Source organism: Ictalurus furcatus, chromosome 19 (assembly GCF_023375685.1).
Source record: "Ictalurus furcatus strain D&B chromosome 19, Billie_1.0, whole genome shotgun sequence".
Lineage (NCBI taxonomy): Eukaryota > Metazoa > Chordata > Actinopteri > Siluriformes > Ictaluridae > Ictalurus > Ictalurus furcatus.
This window is the reverse complement of record NC_071273.1, coordinates 15,593,078-15,613,200: the sequence shown is the minus strand read 5'-3', so window position 1 is coordinate 15,613,200 and position 20,123 is coordinate 15,593,078. Positions and strand designations below refer to the sequence as shown.

The window sequence follows — 20,123 nt, the reverse complement described above, 5'->3', positions numbered from 1 at the left end:
AAAAAGACTCTCTATTGCTCATCTCTCTGCTATGTGATAAGAGTATAAAGAGCCTTTTAGCAAACTAACACACACGCATGTCCATGAACATTGGTAGTTCTTCTCTAACAAGCATGCTGCACAGATGGCCTTACCAGTCCTTTGTGTATGTGCACATTCTGTATTGTTCTAACTTCTGCAGTTGGAAAAATAAGACAATAATAATGGATGCACACTAAGGAATAAAAAATACCAAGCTAGCAAAAAGATACAGAGGACAGGCTCAAGTGTATTCGAAAAAGACACAAGCTAGGAGTGAGAAATGTGTCTTCAGTGATTTCCCACAAGCTAGAGTTACATTCATTTATTATACATGATTAACATGCATGAATACTCTCCCATATCTCCTACACCAATTATACATGATTAGCTTATACTTTGATTTATTAAAATATTCCATACAAGCAAAGCAACCAAATTGTAAGTACTATTTACTTTAAGACTACCTGCTCCAATACTTTTGCTCACATAAAGATTGGGTGGTCATCTAGATGTAGATATCAGGAAATGAAAGCTGAAATTCTGATCTATCTTCTCATAGTCATCTTTTGACAAAACCCAAATTTCTTCAGTGTTTAGCAAAAACAAACAAATTGGCCTTGCTGTTCCAATACTTTCTGTATGTGTAGACACTATACATTAATTAAACAGAGTTACAGAGTTCCTTATAAATGAGAGATACACGTTGTATGCATTACAGTTTCATACATTTTTTTCTTCATGCATACCAGGGCAGTCTTGCTTACACAGGTCAAACAGGTGTTCATTGCACACGTACTGCGCATGCGCAAAACATTCTCGAGCTGGTTTATGGCATATCTGAAGACTCGCCCATAATTTTGAGCTACCTTGCCTGTACAATTGCGAATTTGTATGTTAAATGTAAGTGAGATCAATCTAGTTTGAATTAAATTATTTTCTTAAATTAAAATGCTAACATAAATAGTATTTTATAGTAAAAATGAGTCTTTACCAATATAATACTTATGTGATTGTGAAACGTGGTACTAATAAACACCACCACAGACATTTGAAGCTGACAAGATGTGCTACTCCTCTTTCTACATCCTTTATTAAGGTGGTAGTTCATTCTGAGAAACAAGCACATTTCGTTAGATTAACATGACAGCTTGAACTACCTCTAGCACATCCTGAGCGGGTAGGACAGATCGACAGAACACCGGAAACTTATGAAAATACATTTCCCGTGTTGCAACAGCCCGACTTCCGTCACATGGACTGAAGTGAGCTTGTTAAAATGCAGCATACGAACTGGCTATGTGTGAGTGTGTGTGAGTGTGTTCACTGTGATCATGGTTCCTGTGACAGACCCCTGCTCCTTCTCTTCTTTCTCCCACTGTGTTACTCGCCATGTGAACCTGTATTATCATGTAGACTTCGACAGCCATGTGCTGAAAGGGAAGGTCGCTCTCACAGTGGAGGTTCTGCAGGATAAATTCTCAGATCTGGTAAAATCTCTCTACTATATTATACACTATTTTCCTCCAGGCAAAGCTAGCTAGCTACAAAGCTGTAAAGCTGTTCTATTAAAGCAAGCAGCTGTCTGTAGTGTAAGCTGTGTTGTGTAAAGTGTATATTGTTAGAAATGTTTACAGCGGCTCTGTCACACCTACAAGAATGTCTGTGATTTCTGCTTGTCTAAACCAGTGCAAGATTGATCTTACTTTCATATAGCCAGTATTCACTGGATTTCTGAAAAGTGTGTCAGCTCTATTGTGTAAGACTGTGAATTTAAACTGATTTACAGTGCAGTAGCCAGATAGAATTCTGTCTGCATTTAAGATTGTAAATATTTTACTCCAACAACCTCATGGACACTTATAAAATGCACTTAGATATAGACTGATGTTATATCCCCGGTTTTGTGTCATGTTTCTGGGCTTTAAGCAGTTCTCTGCACTACTATCTCACTTTAAATCTCCACATACAACGACAAAAGTCACGCAGGGTTTATTTGCACGAAGCGGTATTTATTCCACCTGTTTTGCGACAAACCCCGCCTCCTGAGCTTGCATTGGCTAGTCATCCACAGCGTTCTGTAGTATGATTAGCTAGTCGTTCACAGCCTGTGAGCCGTGACGTGCTATGATTGGATGCTTATTTACATATAAAAAGGGCATAAACGCCGATTTGAACACAGAGCCAATCCGATTGCAGGAGGCGGGGTTTCGCTGAGTATGATTGGGAAAAATAACGCATGCATAGTTCACCAGGTCTGTGATGAACTTTGGCTCGGGTGTAGAGTGATAAAATCTGATAATAGCAGCCACATTTAATCCACTTTGCTCGAAAGTAATTATGAATGACAGAAAAATTTCACCTTTAAATATATGAATGCTCAGTAGCACAGAGGGCGGATTTCACTGTGGACTTCTTAATTACTTCATTCTATTTATATCCTCCAAATACACACTATCATAAAGCATGTGCAAGAGAGGCCTTTAAATAAGTGGTATTTTTGTTTCCCATCAAGTTATTAATAAGTATAACTTTATTTATTTATTTATTATTAAACTACTAGAAATTCAATAATAATAAATGATGACAATATAATATTACATTATAACATTGTATTCTTACTACTTTGTTTGTTATATATATAAAAAAGTGTATTGGCTAAATTACACATTATAGGATAAAATAGATTTCCAATACTGGAGTATTTGTGTATTGGAGGAAATCTTTGTATATTTTGTCTCCAATTAAAAAAAAAAAAAAAGGTTTTTAAAATACAAGGTTGTCATTCAGAATAATGCATTATAATTGCAGCATTATTAATTTAAAGAAACATAAGTAAAAAACAAAGAAACATTACAACAGTAACTATCTTAGTAGTGTGTTATTAGAATAAGGGTGCCTCTTTTCAAAGCCCTTTTGTCTTTGACCTGTATACTATTAGCAATATACCCTATCTAAATCTGTTGCATCATACTCTTAAAAACAAAAAACAACCGGTTAATTAACTAATGCACTGAATCCACATGTTCAGTTTTTGATATTATAATATCATGGCTGTGGGTTTCCCTGCTACTCGATACTGATCTGATATTGATTTCCCCACAATAGGATGGCCTGTTCTCTTCCTAAGTTACCTGAAATTTTAGAGACTCTATGATGGTGTGTGGTAAGACAAATGGTGTCATGTGTCAGTCAGCATAACCCGTTATCACGGCATAATAAATGTCAGTGTATTGAAATGGAAACTACATTAAATCCAGTCCAATGTTTATGAGCTCTGATAAAGATATTCAGTGTGGGATCGGTGCAGTAATACAAGTAAACTCGCCTGTATTCAGAACTCAGTAGTTATTTAAACTGCTTCGTACTTTGTTCAGTGTTAAAGTTACTCCACTGATAAATTGCTGGCATTACATCCTTCATAAATCACCTTTTGTCTTCTAGACTCTAGATACGATTGACCTAAAGATCTTCAAGGTATCAGCCAATGGCCAGGCTGCAAAGTTTACCCTGGGAGAGAAGCAGGGTTATAAAGGCAGCCCTTTGGAGATCAGCCTGCCCTTTGAGCTCTCACGGTATCACCACACTCTTCATCTCTGTAGTTTACTCTGCTCATATAGGGCTGTAGTTTGGGAAGTTTATTAGTGAGGCTGTTATTCTGGGTGTTATTTTATTTTTTAATCGAAGGCTGTTTGCGGAGGCAAAAGAGCCTGTAGAAACATAGTATGCACACATTGTGTCACAGGTTTCTGTAAATTAACATGGTTTTAGTATTCAGCAGCATGTAAATCGCACATTTATAACATTTCCAACTAATTTTTGTCAAGCATGTCAGAACCATGTCATTACAGGATCCTGAAATGTTGATTTATGGGTGAACATGAGATTACCACTATAATGTACATGAGTCCTGAAGTTCTGATCTGAACAGCGTGATGTACAATGATGTTGTGTGTTCAGTGGGCAGCATGTGATTGTGGAGATCGAGTTTGAGACGTCTCCAAAGGCTTCGGCTCTGCAGTGGCTCACTCCTGCACAAACCGCTGGGAAAAAGCACCCGTACCTTTTCAGCCAGTGCCAGGTATGTCCTCGCATGCTGTAAGGTCAAGATGTCATGAATTAAACGCAATAGGCATGCTCTTTTGGGAAAATAATGACTAAGAGGGTGGTGTGTTATAGCTTGAAGCAAGTTAGTTCCCATTATCACTTCTGTTTTTTGCAGCTCGAAGTAATTGTTTACTCACCTCTCTTAAGGTTAATTGGACAAAAACAAAACGCAGCTTGCCATGTTGCTGAGAAACTACAAAGCCCTTTTCGTGCATTGGAAATAAGTTAACAAATAAGTTGACAGTACAAGAAAAATTCAGCTTGTCATGTCACAGGAAAACCACAAAAGCTCATAAGCAATGTGGTTGTATCACACATTTCTGCAAGTCCAGTGCTAGTCTTTCAACACTAATGTCTGTGTTATCGCTTCTGTATATCAGTTTCATTAGTTTTATGACCATCATTGATCTGTGTCCTGGGTGTTAAATGACAAGAGTGCATAAGGGTAGTGCTTAATGTCATTAGCTTTATAAGATAATCATATACAGGGTGTCTCAGAAGTCTCCATACATAGGGGAAATTAAATCTTTTTTAGCAAAATGTAACTTTATTTACAAAACATCCGTTACATGATTGCCATTTCTCAAACTGTATGTATGTGTATGTGTGTGTGTGTATACACATATATACATACTGATTATGAAAACTTTTGGAAGACATTTTGCTAAAAAGTGTTAATTGCCCCTATGTCTGTCTTTTGGGACACCGTGTAATTAAAATTGAAACACTAATGCACTAATTGTGTATTCCTTTAAAAGTGCATCTATACTGCATTTACCCTAACTGCAGTGTTCTTGAAAGGCCTTTTATGGTTTGCCATCTTAATGAAAACAAAACAAATATAACCCTGACTAATGCTCTAACAAATTATTTAAAGCTGCCATTTGTAATTTTAAATGTACTTTTAGAGCTGTAGTATTTACCTTTAAAATACTTTCATGGAATCAGAGCTGCTCAGTCCTAATCCTGAGATGCATACATAGTGTACATATATACATATATTTCATACAGTTTTTCTATGCACATGGTTCACTTTTCATATTTAAAATGAGTTTGAATGTAAGATGAATGCAACCACACACCTAAGGCTCTCTTCTCTGTTGCACAAGTCACCAAGCTCTGTAATCTTTACTTTAATCCAACAGGCTACTCACTGCAGGTCTATGCTGCCCTGTCAGGACACTCCATCAGTGAAACACACCTACTATTCCCAGGTAGCACACTCAACCTCACATACAGCTGCCGAAAACTAGCAGTTCTTAATATACTCCCATCATTTTTTATTTTGCCATATTGTACAACCCTAGACCTAAAACAGTGTTCTTAAACAGGTTATGAATGAAATATCTTTGTGGTTATTTACTTTAATTTCCCTGAAAGTGTAAGAGAAATTAAACACTTAATTTAAATAAATGTATTTAAATATATTTTTTAAATAAAAAAACCTGTCACAATTATTCTCACCTTTTTTTAGGACTTTCTGAAACCTCCCTTTGCTAACATAAAAGCACAGAGTCTTCTCGTAATATAGTTAATGAGTTTAATACAGAATCATTTCAGTGGGGTTTACTGTGGGTCAAAAGCTTGATTCTGTAGTCGCTGAATCATTTTTTGGAACTTTGTCCTGCTGGAAGAGCCAACCACAAGCCTCTTGTCAGAGGCAAACAGATTTTCATTCAAAAGCTCTTCTTGGAGTCCATGATGCCATACATCCCAAGGGCTTTTAGAGGACAAACAGCCCCACAATATCACTAACTGGTTTTAGGATTAACATTCGCATGGATAAAGGGGGACTTGTTCGTTTAGTCAGTATATGTTGTATGTTTGTGTGTCATAGGTGTCGGTGCCCAAAGAGCTGATCGCACTTATGAGCGCAGTGCGTGATGGTCAGGAACCAGATCCGAGTGACAACAGCCGAATCATTTACCGCTTCCGACAACCAGTTAGTCAACATGCCTTACACGCTTTCTTTCTTTCTCTCTCTCTCTCTCTCTCTCTCTCTCTCTCTCTCTCTCTCTCTCTCTCACTCACTCACTCACTCACTCACTCACTCAGTTTCACTTCATTCAAAATTAAGAGTGAATTTATTAAAAAGTTGATCATGAAATGAATATGCACTGAATAATGATAATCACATCAACACTGGAAAATGATAAATGCACTGTTTATGATCATGAGCAAATTGTTTATGGTTCCTATATTATAGTGTTAATTGGTTGGGAAATGTTAGTGTTATTCTTCAAGTAATTTAGTGGATGTTATTTAACTTTACAAAGTCACACAAAATGTGCAGATCCTAAAATTAAGAACTGGTGAAATGGTTTCCAAAAAGCGTCTGTTTTCCAGATTTTAATTCGTTGAAACTTTTACTTCCTCTCTTTTATCTTAATCAGTTGAGAATGGCTCTAAGACTTACCAGACAAGACACGTTCTTGTATTTCTTCAGCTGAACGGAAGTCGCATTACTGCGGGCAGTTTTTAATGCTACTGATAAAAATGTGGTAAAATGTTTGATGTTGACACATTGTAGCATGTACATCATTTCCTGTGTGTGTGTGTGTGTGTGTGTGTGTGTGTGTGTGTATACTTGTGCATGCATATGGTTCTTTCTCAGGTGCCCATGCCTTCTTACCTTATTGCGCTTGTGGTGGGAGCCCTAGAAAGCAGGTAGTTTCTCTCGTCTTTCCTTTTGGCTTCTGTCTGAATTTCTGTTCATGTTAGAGATTCTGATCCAAATAGGAATACTCAGTATAAAATCCCCATTACTGCTGGATCAGACTTCATCTGCGTATGAGCAGCTGGTCTTGTATAAAATCAAGATTCCTACGTGCATGTTATCTGACTGCTTATCTGACTCCTTAAAAAAGTTGAAAATGACATTTTATGAATGAAAGGCTTTAGTGAATTTAAAACCATTTCATTAAATTTGAATGGGCATGTTCTTATATCAACACCGGAAACATTCTTAACCTACATCACTCCCTTATGTTGAATTAAAATGAAGATATTGGTTGTAAAAAAAAAAACCACATACATTTGTGTAGTATTAGAGAGTCTGGGTGACATATATATATATATTAAAAATACTTTGTCATGCCTCACCTCATCAGAGTGAGTGAAACTGAAAACCTCTGTGGTACATTCACACCCATGATGAGTGAAGATTAAAGCCTCATGTCTCATTGGTGTTACAGATACCACATTTGATTAGGCAGCTGGTAAGGTTATATCTCAAGAGCAGTAGATTTGACTTGGCAGTGCTAGATGGTTATAAAAATGTGTCTCCTGTGTTGTACAGGGAGATCGGGCCCAGGTCCAAAGTATGGTCAGAGAAGGAATATGTAGACCTGGCTGCATTTGAGTTCTCTGAAGTAAGTGTGACACAATTTTGTGTGCTACGTCGAGTTCATGTGGGATTGATGGTTTGACGGGTCCTTTCTGTGTGTGTACGTGTGTGTACGTTAGACGGAGAGGATGCTGAAGATTGCTGAGAGTCTTGCAGGGCCATATGTTTGGGGACACTATGATTTGCTGGTGCTGCCTCCGTCTTTCCCCTATGGTGGCATGGAGAACCCCTGCCTCACATTTGCAACACCTACTCTACTGGTTAGAGTACATACCAACACAGCTTCCATCACACAGCTGTTTTTGTGGACCTAGGCATATTGTGCAGTCTGCAAGCCAGATTCCCTTTTTCTACAGCACACACATTTAGGCCTGTTGGCAAAGTTGATTTAAAAATACACAAGCCTACCTTTTCATTTTTTTTAAAAAAAGTATGACTTTGAACTAACAAGCCACAATAACTGGGATATTTGTAGAAATTGTGGTTTCTCACCTTCTTCATGAACTTGATTGCTAGACCTCTGTACTGTATGTCTGTGTATTTTACACGGCATCCTATCTAACTACTGTTCTTGTGTTTATTTTCAGGCTGGAGACCGGTCACTTGCTACTGTAAGTCACTGTTTTTGTGTGGTGGTCCATTAAACTTTGCAAATGAATGAGTAATGAATTTGTGCCAAGCTATTATTGAATATCACTGTATGAGTGGGGAATGTTTTCTTCTGTCGATAAAGTGTATTTTTGTGTCTTTTGTGTATTGTTGATGTTGATATGTGTCTGATTGTAGGTCATTGCTCATGAGATTTCTCACAGCTGGACTGGAAACCTGGTGACTAATAAAACCTGGGAGCATTTCTGGTCAGTCATCATACACATACTATGACTTTATCATGTATGTACAGTCATGAGAAAAAATAAGTACTCCCCATGGAAATGAAATTATTATTGTATTATATTACATATTTGGACAAGCAAACATTTGATCCTCTCTGAAACAGTGCCTATTACTAAATGTGTTACACTCTGTCAAATGACATAATATTGACATTTTGTAGTAATTTTCACAGTTTAAATTAACGTAAAAAAAAACCCAAAACAGATCAGTCACATGGGAAAAGTAAGTGTACCCCTACATTTATCACAACTTCAAATCCATATAATTAGAATCAGGTGTTCACGACTGTGTGCCAGTGATTAGAAGCTGCTTAGGGAGTGCAGGTGGAACTTGTCTTATTTATATCCCTCTCATATCTAGTGTCTGGTGTTCCCTTTGTTATTGAGGTGTGTGGTGTCATCATGCCAAGATCTAAAGAGTTCTGTAAGGCCTTCAGAGAAAAAGGTTATGAATGCCTTTGAGTCTGGCAAGGGATTTAAAAAGGTCTCCAAATTATTTGAAAAGGAAAATAATTTACAAATAGCACAGATTTCAAATGACTACCAATTTGTCTATGACTGATGCAAAAAGAAGTCTCCAAGAACCCCAAAATTTCTTCACAGGATCTGCTAGTATGTCAAAATGCATGTTTCCACAATCAGAAAGAGATTGCACAAATTTAACCTGCATGGGAGGCGTGCCAGGAAAAAGCCTTTGCAAGACTACCGTTTGCCTATGAGCATATAGGCAAAGACCAAGCCTTTTGGAATAATGTGCTCTGGAAAGGCGAATAAAAGAGTTATTTGGTCACAGTAACAGCAGACATGTTTGGCGCAGATCAAAGACAACTTTTCAGGAGAAGTACATCGTACCAACTGTGAAGCACAGTGGTGGAAATGTTATGGTTTGGGGTTACTTCGCTGCCTCAGGGACTTGTATTCATTGATTCAACTAAGAATTCTGCATCATATCTAAGAGTGCTTGAAGGTAATGTGAGACCATCAGTCCAAAAGTTGAAGTTGAACTGAAAGTGAAACTTTCAACAGGATAATGATCCTAAGCACACTAGCAAATCCACCAGTGGCTCAAAAAAAAGAAATGGAGGGTCATGGAATGGCCTAGTCAAAGCCCAGATTTGAATCCCATTTAAATTTTTGATTTGAAACAAGTATTGCATGCAAGAAAACCCTCAAACATTTTGCAACTGAAAGAATTTTGCATGGAAGAGTGGTAACAAATTCCAGTATATTCCATTGGGTATACTTTTTTCAATTCAATTTTATTTGTATAGCGCTTTTTTACAATGGACATTGTCTCAAAGCAGCTTTACAGAAACATATAAACACAGGATACAGATTTTAAGTTTGTGGATTAATCCCAATTGAGCAATCCGGTACGCGACGGTGGCAAGGAAAAACTCCCTGAGATGATATAAAAAAGAAAGCTTGAGAGGAACCAGACTCCGAAGGGAACCCATCCTCATCTGAGTAACAACGGATATTGTGAAAATAAAAGAAAGTTCATTATGGTTTTTACATGAAGGCTTTGTTGAACTAGTCCACTGTTCAAAGGAGACCCGAGTTCATAACTGCATGTGGTATACTTATTTTTTCACATGACTGTAGATATAATATGAAACCTGATCAGTTATCACAACTCTGTTCTTGCATGAGGGTAATTTTTGGTTTGTAAATGCAAACTGACATTTTATTCAGCTGTTCATTGTTGTGCTATCAATTACTTCATCCGTATGTCGGTGCATAACACAGCACACATGTACTGTAAGGGCTTAAAGGTTTAAAATTTACATGAATATTTATGCTGGAAAAGATCTTTGTATTCAGTGTTGTGCCATACTGCTGCTTTTGTTGTTTTCAGTTCATTAAAAATGACTTGACCCACAGTTCACGCATCTTGGGTGGCGTTCTCTTATCAGTAATGCCTGTGATATACAAATGAGAAGAATTCAAATACACATCTAAAATTATCCAAATAAACTTTGGTGAAAGATTGTTCCAGATGACATGCAGGTAAAAAATAAAATAAATAAATGGGCCATCTGTACGCCTTCATACATTAATTATTTGAAAGTGTTATTTTTATTTATATTTAGTATTACCCTTAAATGGCTTTTTATATTTTTAGCTGAGCAGTGCTCAAATACATAATAAATCTTGAGGTCTAAATACAGATGTGCATCATGTTGGTATTTCCTCCTGACTGTCTCTGTGTATTATTCACTAATATCGACTGGTCTCACCTCCTACAGCTTCAGAAGCACTTTGCTTGTACAGCTGATTTAGGAATTTTGTCGGCAATGTCTTTTTTGTCTGGAAACAGTGCTGCAGTTTTTACCACTGAAGTTGTATATAATCATTCCACTCTTGCTTATCTGTTGTCTCATAAAAGCGTTTACATGGGAAGATCATATTCGGGTAAAATTTAGGATATAAAATGCAAAACTGTTATATAAAAGTTGGCAAAACATTCCTAATATTAAATGTATTTTTGTAGTAAGAATCCCCTTCATCTTTGCCCCATGTATATCTTTGACTGTTTGTAGGTTGAATGAGGGACATACTGTATATCTGGAGAGAATGATTGGCAGGTCGATGGAGGGAGAGCAGTTCAGGCAGTTTAAAGCGATGGGAGGTTGGAAAGAGCTACAGGAGTCTGTAAGACACACAACCCAACATACCTGCTTGTGTCCTTCAACACTAATACATACAGTATACACAAGTACATCAAATGAACATTAGCTTGTGAGTAATGGATTAGTTGGGCCTCCATGAGCCTTGCATAGATAATGTAAGCCAGTGTAACCCATCTAACAAAAGCCTTGTGATCTGTGAACTCTAAACTCACACACACACACACCAGCTAACAGACTGTGGTGGTGTTTTTGCAGGTGAACCATTTCGGAGCAAATAATGTCAATACTAACCTGGTGCCAAACCTGGAAGGTGTCAACCCTGATGAATGCTTCTCCTCTGTGCCTTATGAGAAAGGTTTCGCTCTCCTCTACCATCTGGAAGAGCTGATGGGAGGCCCAGGTAGACAGACAGACAGACACACGTAAAAGTATCATATACATTATATGGCCAAAGGTATTTGGACACCTGACCATTATGCCAATATGTGTTTGATGAACATCTCATTCCAAAACCATAGATATTAAAATAGAGTTGGTCCCCTCTTTGCTGTTATAACAGCCTCCATTTTTCTGAGAAGGCGTTCCTCTAGATTTTGGCTGCATTCTGTTGGGATTTGTGCTCATTCATCTACAAGAGCATTAGTGAGCTCAGGCAGTGATGTCGAGCAAGGAGGCCTGAAACACAGTTGGTGTTTCAGTTCAGCCCAAAGGTGTTCAGTGAGATTGAGGTCAGGACTTTTTCCACACCAACCTTGGCAAACCTTCATGTCTTCATGGACCTCGCTTTGTGCACAAGGGCTTTGTCATGCTGGAACATGTTTGGGCCCCTAAGTGAAGGGAAGGTTTTATGCTACAACATACAAAGATATTCTACTCAATTGTATGCTTACAGCTTTGTGGCAACAGTTTGGGGGAAGGTCCATGTATGGGCGTGATGGTCAGATGTACACATACTTTTGACAATATAGTGTAGTTGTAGTGTTGTAATATTTGGGGTAATTGTTTCAATACAAGAAGTACAGTCCTCAGTAAGTTTACAAACCAATGCACTAGAACACTTTTGTGTCTCATATGCCATGTACAGAGGTGTTTATGGGCTTTGTGAAGTCCTACATCCAGATGTTTGCCTACAGCAGCGTGAGCACTGATGACTGGAAAAACTACTTGTTCACTTACTTCAAAGACAAGGTGAGAAGTACTTGTCTGTACAAGACTTAATGTGTGTTTCCTACAGGAGCCAGGATCAATTTCAGTTTTTGTGTCATAGTAGTAGGTGGTAGTAGTAGAGAGTAGAGTAGGTATTTCTCTATGGACCAGGAACTATGCTGATGAATCTGGTGCACTGATCATCATTAAATGGTCAAACTCAAATAATAGTGTTTATTTTCCATAGAACACGAATACAATATGTTTAACTTAAAATATGACACCCTGCTGCAGCCCCTCTCTCTCCTCCCGCTGTTCACTCACTTATTTTGACAGAGACAGCTCCGGTCCACTTTTCAGACTACTTTAGTGACTTTTTTTAAATTCCCCTCCAAAAAAAAACACCCAACGTCAAAGCTAGCGACTTTTTGGGCTAACCTTGGTGATTTTCGTAGAAGAGAGTGGCCAGTACTGCCCCGTGATTGCGAGCTCCTGCTTTCCCCCCGGAGACACACTTTCATTCAGAGGAGGAGCAGCACCTTCATTCACTTCTAACTTTCTCTCCGAGTGATCATGTTCCATATAGCTGAAATCACAGCACAGCCGCTGTCTTTAACCTGTGTGTATGCTGATTTTGTCAGAGGGTGTCGTGGTTATAAATCAGGATTTTAGCAGTGCAGAGCAGCAGCTTGTAAGTGCCTTGGAAGTGACTGCTGATTAACATGTAGTCTTAATGGGCTGTGTTTCAGTCACTATTTCATATTTGTTCCGTTATCTGACAACAGAAACAGAAAAATATGTAGAACAGCTTTATTGGGAATTCGGCTGTGTTCAAATACAGTATGAGCAAAGAGAGTAGGAAAGAGGCAAACCGATGTAAAGGGCTGACACTACGCAGAATGAACATATGACACAATGATGTAATGAATATGCTAATGAGCGCACAACATCATTTAGCGACTTTCCATGGGGGTGGGGGGGACAGTTCTGCTATCCCTTTAGTCACACTAATGAATTGTTTCCAGCTTGTCTTTGAGGTAAAAGAGGGGGCAACAATGCAGAGATATTTTTATATTCTTCTAGAAAACTTATCTCTGATGCTTTTTTTGTAAATGTGAGAGGTCTAACTTAACTTTGTCTTGTTTCTGTGTTGCTCAATGACAGGTGGACATCTTAAATAAAGTGGACTGGAATGCATGGATGCACACTCCAGGAATGGCCCCTGTGAAGCCAAAGTAAGTATCGTGTGTGTGTGTGTGTGTGTGTGCGCGCGCGCCTGTGTACTTCAGTGTATCTATATGCTTGACATCTAAACATTGTCCTTGCTCAGGTATGACACCACTCTAGCAGATGCCTGCACTGCACTGGCCCAGAGATGGGTGAAGGTAAACTTTTACTTCTTTTGCCATAGAACGTCCATCACTGTGCAAACGTCTTAGGCACATGCAAATAAATGCTGTAAATCAGACATGCCTTAAAAAATCAGGAAATTAAATGTGTAAAATGTATATATGTAAAAGGTTATGTATGTGTGTGTGTATATAAAGATATATAGCATAAGTAAAGACAAATTAAAACAAAACAAAAAAAACACTAAACAAAAACTACTAAAAAAAACTAAACAAAGTCAATATTTGGTGTGACACCTTTTTATTTTTATTTTTTATTTTAAAGAATGAGTAGTCTCGGGTACAGTTTGTGCAGTTTTATGATGGATTTTTTTTGCATGCAAAACCCAGCAGTCTTCATTATGTTTTTTTTTTTGTCTGAAAAGGGATCTATTACATAAAATCATCATGTCTCTTACACTTTTCTGTAACAATTATTTTTTTGTTGGGAAATATACATATTTCATTATATTATATGGAAACAAGACTTTTGTGTGTATTGGCAGGCTAAAGATGCTGATCTGTCAGGCTTCAGTGAGGCTGATGTAAAGCAGCTCTCCTCTCATCAGCTGATTGAGTTCCTGGCTGTGCTGTTACAGGAGGTACTGAGACCCACACTAACACTATTATAACAATTTAAATGTCCAAAAATAATTCTTAATCCACCTTCACAAGAACTGCACATTTAACACCAGAGCTGAATTTATCTACAGTATCCTGCACTGTACTGTATGTCTATGGTCTCTTTGCATACTCTCTCTGTTTTCTTTAGGAACCTCTTCCTGTCTCTCATGTTAAGCGAATGCAGGAGGTGTATAACTTCAACAGTGTCCGGAACGCTGAGATCCGTTTCAGGTAAACAGAACAGATAACAGTGACTGCTGGTGGATTTGGGTGGGGTTGGGGCTGATTGCTGAAGAGGTTGTACATTGAGTGCTGAGCTGAAATATTCAGATGGAAAGTACAGCCGGTCTATGCAGAAGAGTGATTTATTTATATCTAGGCCCCAAGCTCTTATTCTCAAACAGTGTATTTATATATGTTTCTAGATCTATTAAAAAAAAGAAATTACTTGATATTTGTTGTGTTTTTAAAAAAAACAAACAAACTGTTTTCATCTTTGTTCCTTATTCTGAGGCTCTGTTATTCTGTACTCATAAGATCATAAGTTTTTTCTCCCCCTTACAAAATATGTATAGTATTACATATAATGTTTTATACAAGCACCAATATACACATTTAAAATTACCCCAAAATTGTAAATCACTGATGTAAATACTCATAGATGACCTGTGTGTGTGTGTATGTGTGTATGTGTGTATGTGTGTATGTGTGTATGTGTGTATGTGTATGTGTGTGTGTGTGTGTGTGTGTGTGTGTGTGTGTATGTATGTATGTGTGTATGTATGTATGTATGTGTGTATGTATGTATATATGTGTGTGTACATGTAGGTGGCTGCGTTTGTGTGTCAAAGCGCATTGGGAAGAGGCTGTTCCTCTGGCTCTGAAGATGGCCACAGAGCAAGGCAGGATGAAGTTCACACGCCCACTCTTCAGGTAACTTAGGGCAAAAGAAAGTATTATCATGTGAAGTAGGATCAAAGATGAAGAGTCTGTACTATTATAAAGCCTAACAGCAGTATTCAATGTTAAAATAAAAAGCACTTGTATTCACCTAAAAGATTAAAACAATGAAATATGATAAACTAATAAAGTGTAAACTTTATTGCATATATTAATACATTTTGATATATAAAGGGAAACTGGTATTTAAAAATCTCCCCTTGTTGAGAAATTTCCCCCAGTTTCTCGTTAATACCTATATACCACCCACAACTCCAAGAAATGTACCCGGTAGTTTGAATGGTTTATTTTTTCCAGAACAACAGTACCAAGGTACCAAAATCTTCAATAATCAAGTACATCATATGAAGTGTAAAGTAGTGGTTAAGTGGTCAAAATACTTCCTTTTTTTTTTTTTTTTTTTTTTTTTTTTACAAAAAAAAAAAAAATGAAACTGAAGTAGATGTTTTGAAAAATTAAAGCAAACCCCACAACTCAATTTAATATTCAATTTGAATATTTATACAACATAAACATATATACTAAGCATATTTATAATAATAATAAGCTTGATAATAAGCTTATTTGTAGGACAGTCCCCTTGGTTTAAGACTGACCTCAGTCCTCAGTCCCAGTTACTTCTGGGTCAGCATCAGGGACCACAAATATTTCATCTATTCCTTGCCAGTGGTGCTGAAGTTTGGAGAGACTTTGGAATTTGAGGGAAAGTTTTGTGGACACTCTACATTATGCTGCTTCTTCAGGATTCAGCTTGTTGCCTCCACTGCAACACTTGTGACAGTGTTTGAATTATGGAAAATTCCCATTGCCATTTTTCTTGAATCGCTAGCTACAACACTGTTTAGTCACACCGATAGCTTGATAGTTTTGGCCATATAGTGTACTCCTTGACTTGGCCTGAATGAGGATTATGCATCACTACCCACATTAGGATTGAGATCGCCATTGATGAATCAACCAAGGAGAGTTTTCAGTGTATAAATCACCAACTTTTGTTACTGATTACTTTTCCAAGGCTTCAGTGCTTTTGGATCATTTACACCCTTAAACCCAATGCCACTAGAGATTGGCCTCAAAGCCAGATACCTTGAGACCATCTTCTTATATCTTCCTCTTTTGGAAATTTGATTTCCAATGACTGGGGTATTTTTTTCTGTGTACACATTGGTACGTTCAACTTTAAGAATGTGTTACATTTTAGAGGAGTCACTTCCATTCCAGAGATTACTGCTCACAATCTTTCCTTTTCCTGATCCATGGTTTTCAAAAGTATTGTCATTTCATGCTTCTGTCCAAAATGTTGCAGAGCTGCCCGCGTTAAGGAACGTGCACAGACTTGGTTCTTTTCTTCCGGCCTGCATTCATGGACATGAAAGAATTAGACTAGGATGACACTTTCGATTCCAGATTGAGAGGTTGTGATTTAATTTGCTTTTTTGGTTGTGTATATGGAAAAGTTGGCCCTAAATGAGGAAAGTCAAGAAATTTCAAAGAGAACAAGAGAGATTAACCAGTATTTCAGACACCTCAAATGTGGAAATGGGTGACCCATAACGTAATAAGGAGGGTTAAGTTTAATTTTGGTTTGATCTAGTGACTGCAGTAGTGAAACTGCCCCCTCTTGTGGTGGATTTGGGATTAGGGTTTGCTGCCTGTTTGCTATCGAAACACCTTTTGTTTCGTTTTAGATTTCACAAAAGACAGGATGCATTGCAATTGCTGTTTGCTTTATGTACGATGTTGTAACAGCTTTACAGGACCAGTGAAGATAATCTCAAAGCTGAACCATCTTCCATATTTTTAGCCTAAATTAATGCACATTTTTGTAAATTTGTGTCTACAGTTCCATTCATGTACTTCTTGGCACTGTGCACAAGATTTTTGAGTTGTCCTGTCGTGAACTGTTTCAGACGATAAAGCCTGTTTTTCCTCAAAGGCCTTAAAGAAAGATCTGAATTAATGAGAATCATTGTTAGAAATGACCCCCCCCCTTTTCCCTTTAATCAGCAATTTAATTATCTTATTTTGCCTGAAGTGAGCCAGCATTTTGAGCCAGATGGTCAATGGTCAAAAAATGTGCTATATAAAATTTGAGCCACACTATGACTAGGCACAATGCTTCATTCTGAAGCTTCTGTGGCTCTGATACAATTTTGCTCAACAGCATTAGTAGCAGCAGCAGTATTAGCACTAGTAACAGCATCAACGATAGCATCATGCATGTATAGAATACACCATGACGGGGCATGCAGTTATAGCAAAATAATCAACAACACAGTGGTGTGATGCAGCACAACGCAAAGTGGAAGCAACACCAAATTGATTCATTAACAATAACAGCATGCCCCAAAGTTCCTGTTATCGATTACATTAGAGAAGCTATAAATAAATCATTCCCCAATTTTCTTTTGAAGTTAATAAGACAAACAAAAGCAAAACACAATGTCTTCCATCCTTAGAGTTTCCCAATGGTCAATTTTTTTAAAATTTTTTTTTACCAGCTTTACTTCTGAATGTTACAAAGTGTTGACACTGGAGCCTCCTTATCTATTTTCTATCTACTTTCTATCTATCTACTGTGTGTGTATATATAAATAATAAATATACTCCATCATACAAGTTCCTGTGAATTAGCTTTAATTTCTTTAGAAACAGTAACATATTAGAATGAGCACATTTTTAAATATAAACCTGTGATTTTAATTAATATAAAACGGTTGTAACTTCCATCAGAGCTGCTTTTATTTAAAAAAAAATAAAATAATTAACTGACACCTTCTGACCAACCCGATCTGAGAATTCAGTGTCGTACAATTTCAAATTTCTACATAAATCTCAATATTTAGTTATCAAGCCATGAAGTTAATTTGTATTGATTTGTCATTTTTGCTGTTTCCTGACCCAGTAGTATTAGAATAATCCTCTAGGTACTACAGAAGTGGAAAAGAGAGTGTTGCTTTGGGCTGTGAGGGGATACAGGTTACTTTTACCTCTCTTTCAGGGTTACTTGATATTTGCTACAGTTCGTTCCAGATTAGAGCAGTATTAGAAAATGTGTCCAGTGTACCAGTTTTGAATGGATTATTTCAGTAAAGTCTATACAGACACTCGACCCTATACACGTATCCCAGGCCTGTGGTGTCAGACTGCATTCATTTTCTCTAATTAATAATGAATATGATGAGTGCTAATGATTGTAGAAAGATGAAGTGCTGGTATTAATGTATGTCAACGACTCTCTTATTTTCTCTCAGGGAGGTGTACAATTTTCCCAAGTTCAGTGATGAAGCTGTAAAGACCTTCAAGGAGCATAGTGGTGCAATGCACTTCGTCACTGCCACCCTGGTGTCCAAGGACCTGAAAATTTCCCAGGCTTAGAAGCACAGGCTTATAACCCTGCTTCCCCACTTAACCCTGTGCGTGACCTGGGTCTGAGAGTTGTAGTTCTTCTGTGCTTGGCCAGTTCAATGTTTTATATCTTAATAGAGATCTTTATCTCAGGGCAAGAGGGGAAAAAGTTCTCCAAATTTCACCATCACATTTGCCTGCTCTAATCTGCTTGTCTTAAAGAAAAAGGTTTTCTTATAGATCACCACGCTGAGCAATAAACGCTTCAACCAACTTCATAATTGTAAGTGTGTTTATTCTAATTTTACACTCAGGACATTTTAGGATGAAGCACTGACATAGAGTATAACTGGTGAACTAATGGTTCTTGATAAATGTGGTGGTATTATTATTATTATTATTATTATTATTATTATTATTATTATTATTACCATTTAATGTTGTGGAACATCTGCAAAACAAATTAGTTCCTCTTATCAGGACATTTCAGCAGTAATACACAGTCATTATCTCAATTGAAGTTAACGAGACAAAAATGCAGCTTGTTATGAAAAATGTAAAACTTCCTCCCTCCTGAAGACCATGTCAGAAAACATAGTTACAGCTTTTACCTCGACTTTTACCTCTGCCAACTTCAAAAATATTAAATAAATGATTCCATGATTCACCATATCAACATTATAGAGAATTTAACGGAGGTGTATAAATTGTTATTAAAGACTAGGTTGAACTAGATATCTTTTTACATTTAAAGCTCTTAAAAGGACATTGTTGTCTAAGCACACACTTGGTTTCAACATTAGTGAATCAAGCCTCCAATGGGGGAGGAGTACAAGAAGTATTTAGTAAAATAGTCATGTAGGAACATGCTAAAACATTTCTGTCCTGATCAGAGCCACTGCTTATGCATAATACTAGCCACCATTACCAGAAGTGTGTGTGCTCAATTACACACTGGAGTAAACCACACTCAAATGTTTTTTTTTTTATTTGCCTCTTGTTCAGTTCAATTCATTAGAATGTGCTAAAGTAACATGATTTTTGAACATTTTGTCACAACTTAATTTCATTGTGTTCAATCCACCTAATATATTTAAAACTGAAGTTTACTTCATTCATTTGTTAAAACTACATGAATCATTTTTGTTATATAACTTACTGGGCAGGGGATCTGTAGTTCCCAGCATGCTTTGCAAGGGACTGCATTAGGAGAGTAAATTTAGGGACTATGTGTTATTTTATGTGTTTTTCAGTAAAGGGAAAGACGTTAGTTTAATTCAGTTATGTTGGACATTTTAAGGAGTTTCTGTAATGTTTTTGAATTTTGTGGTTACCATTGTAATGAGGAGTGGTGCTTGTGCTTAGGTTGTGGCCACTCAGTGAATTATATTAATGTCAGTGCAGACACAAGTCTTTTCTTTTTTTCATTCTTATTTGTTATCATTTGTTCATTATATATGTTATGTATAATGATGAATGAACCTGCTTGTTTAAACATGAGAAAATTAATTGAACCTCCAGTAAATTAATAAAAAAATATATATTTTTAAAATTTAGACAAATGTAATAAAGTTGATTAAGTAAATTAATTTGACCTAATCTAACTAAATTGTGTTGACCCAACTAAACGGATTTATTTTGAACTAAATTAAATAGTGTG

General features: G+C 37.1%; 1 protein-coding gene across 1 annotated transcript; it reads left to right on the top strand.

The window, feature by feature from the left end:
• Positions 1 to 1,299: 1,299 nt before the first annotated feature.
• On the top strand, positions 1,300 to 18,739 carry lta4h (leukotriene A4 hydrolase). Its single transcript, XM_053650558.1, has 19 exons — positions 1,300 to 1,508; positions 3,463 to 3,593; positions 3,979 to 4,099; positions 5,271 to 5,339; positions 5,963 to 6,067; positions 6,740 to 6,792; positions 7,424 to 7,496; positions 7,591 to 7,731; positions 8,059 to 8,082; positions 8,258 to 8,328; positions 10,908 to 11,019; positions 11,253 to 11,397; positions 12,082 to 12,185; positions 13,308 to 13,378; positions 13,474 to 13,528; positions 14,038 to 14,133; positions 14,304 to 14,386; positions 14,984 to 15,088; positions 18,370 to 18,739. The coding sequence occupies exons 1-19, from the start codon at positions 1,353 to 1,355 to the stop codon at positions 18,491 to 18,493; spliced, it is 1,839 nt and encodes a 612-aa protein (XP_053506533.1). The 5' UTR covers positions 1,300 to 1,352; the 3' UTR covers positions 18,494 to 18,739.
• Positions 18,740 to 20,123: the final 1,384 nt, after the last annotated feature.

Excerpts from the sequence above, each read along its gene's own strand:
- lta4h (XM_053650558.1), top strand. The coding sequence starts at position 1,353 with ATGGTTCCTGTGACAGACCCCTGCTCCTTCTCTTCTTTCTCCCACTGT. Across the intron at positions 6,793-7,423 it reads GTGGGAGCCCTAGAAAGCAG|GGAGATCGGGCCCAGGTCCA; the intron begins GTAGTTTCTCTC and ends TGTGTTGTACAG. Across the intron at positions 8,083-8,257 it reads GAGACCGGTCACTTGCTACT|GTCATTGCTCATGAGATTTC; the intron begins GTAAGTCACTGT and ends GTCTGATTGTAG.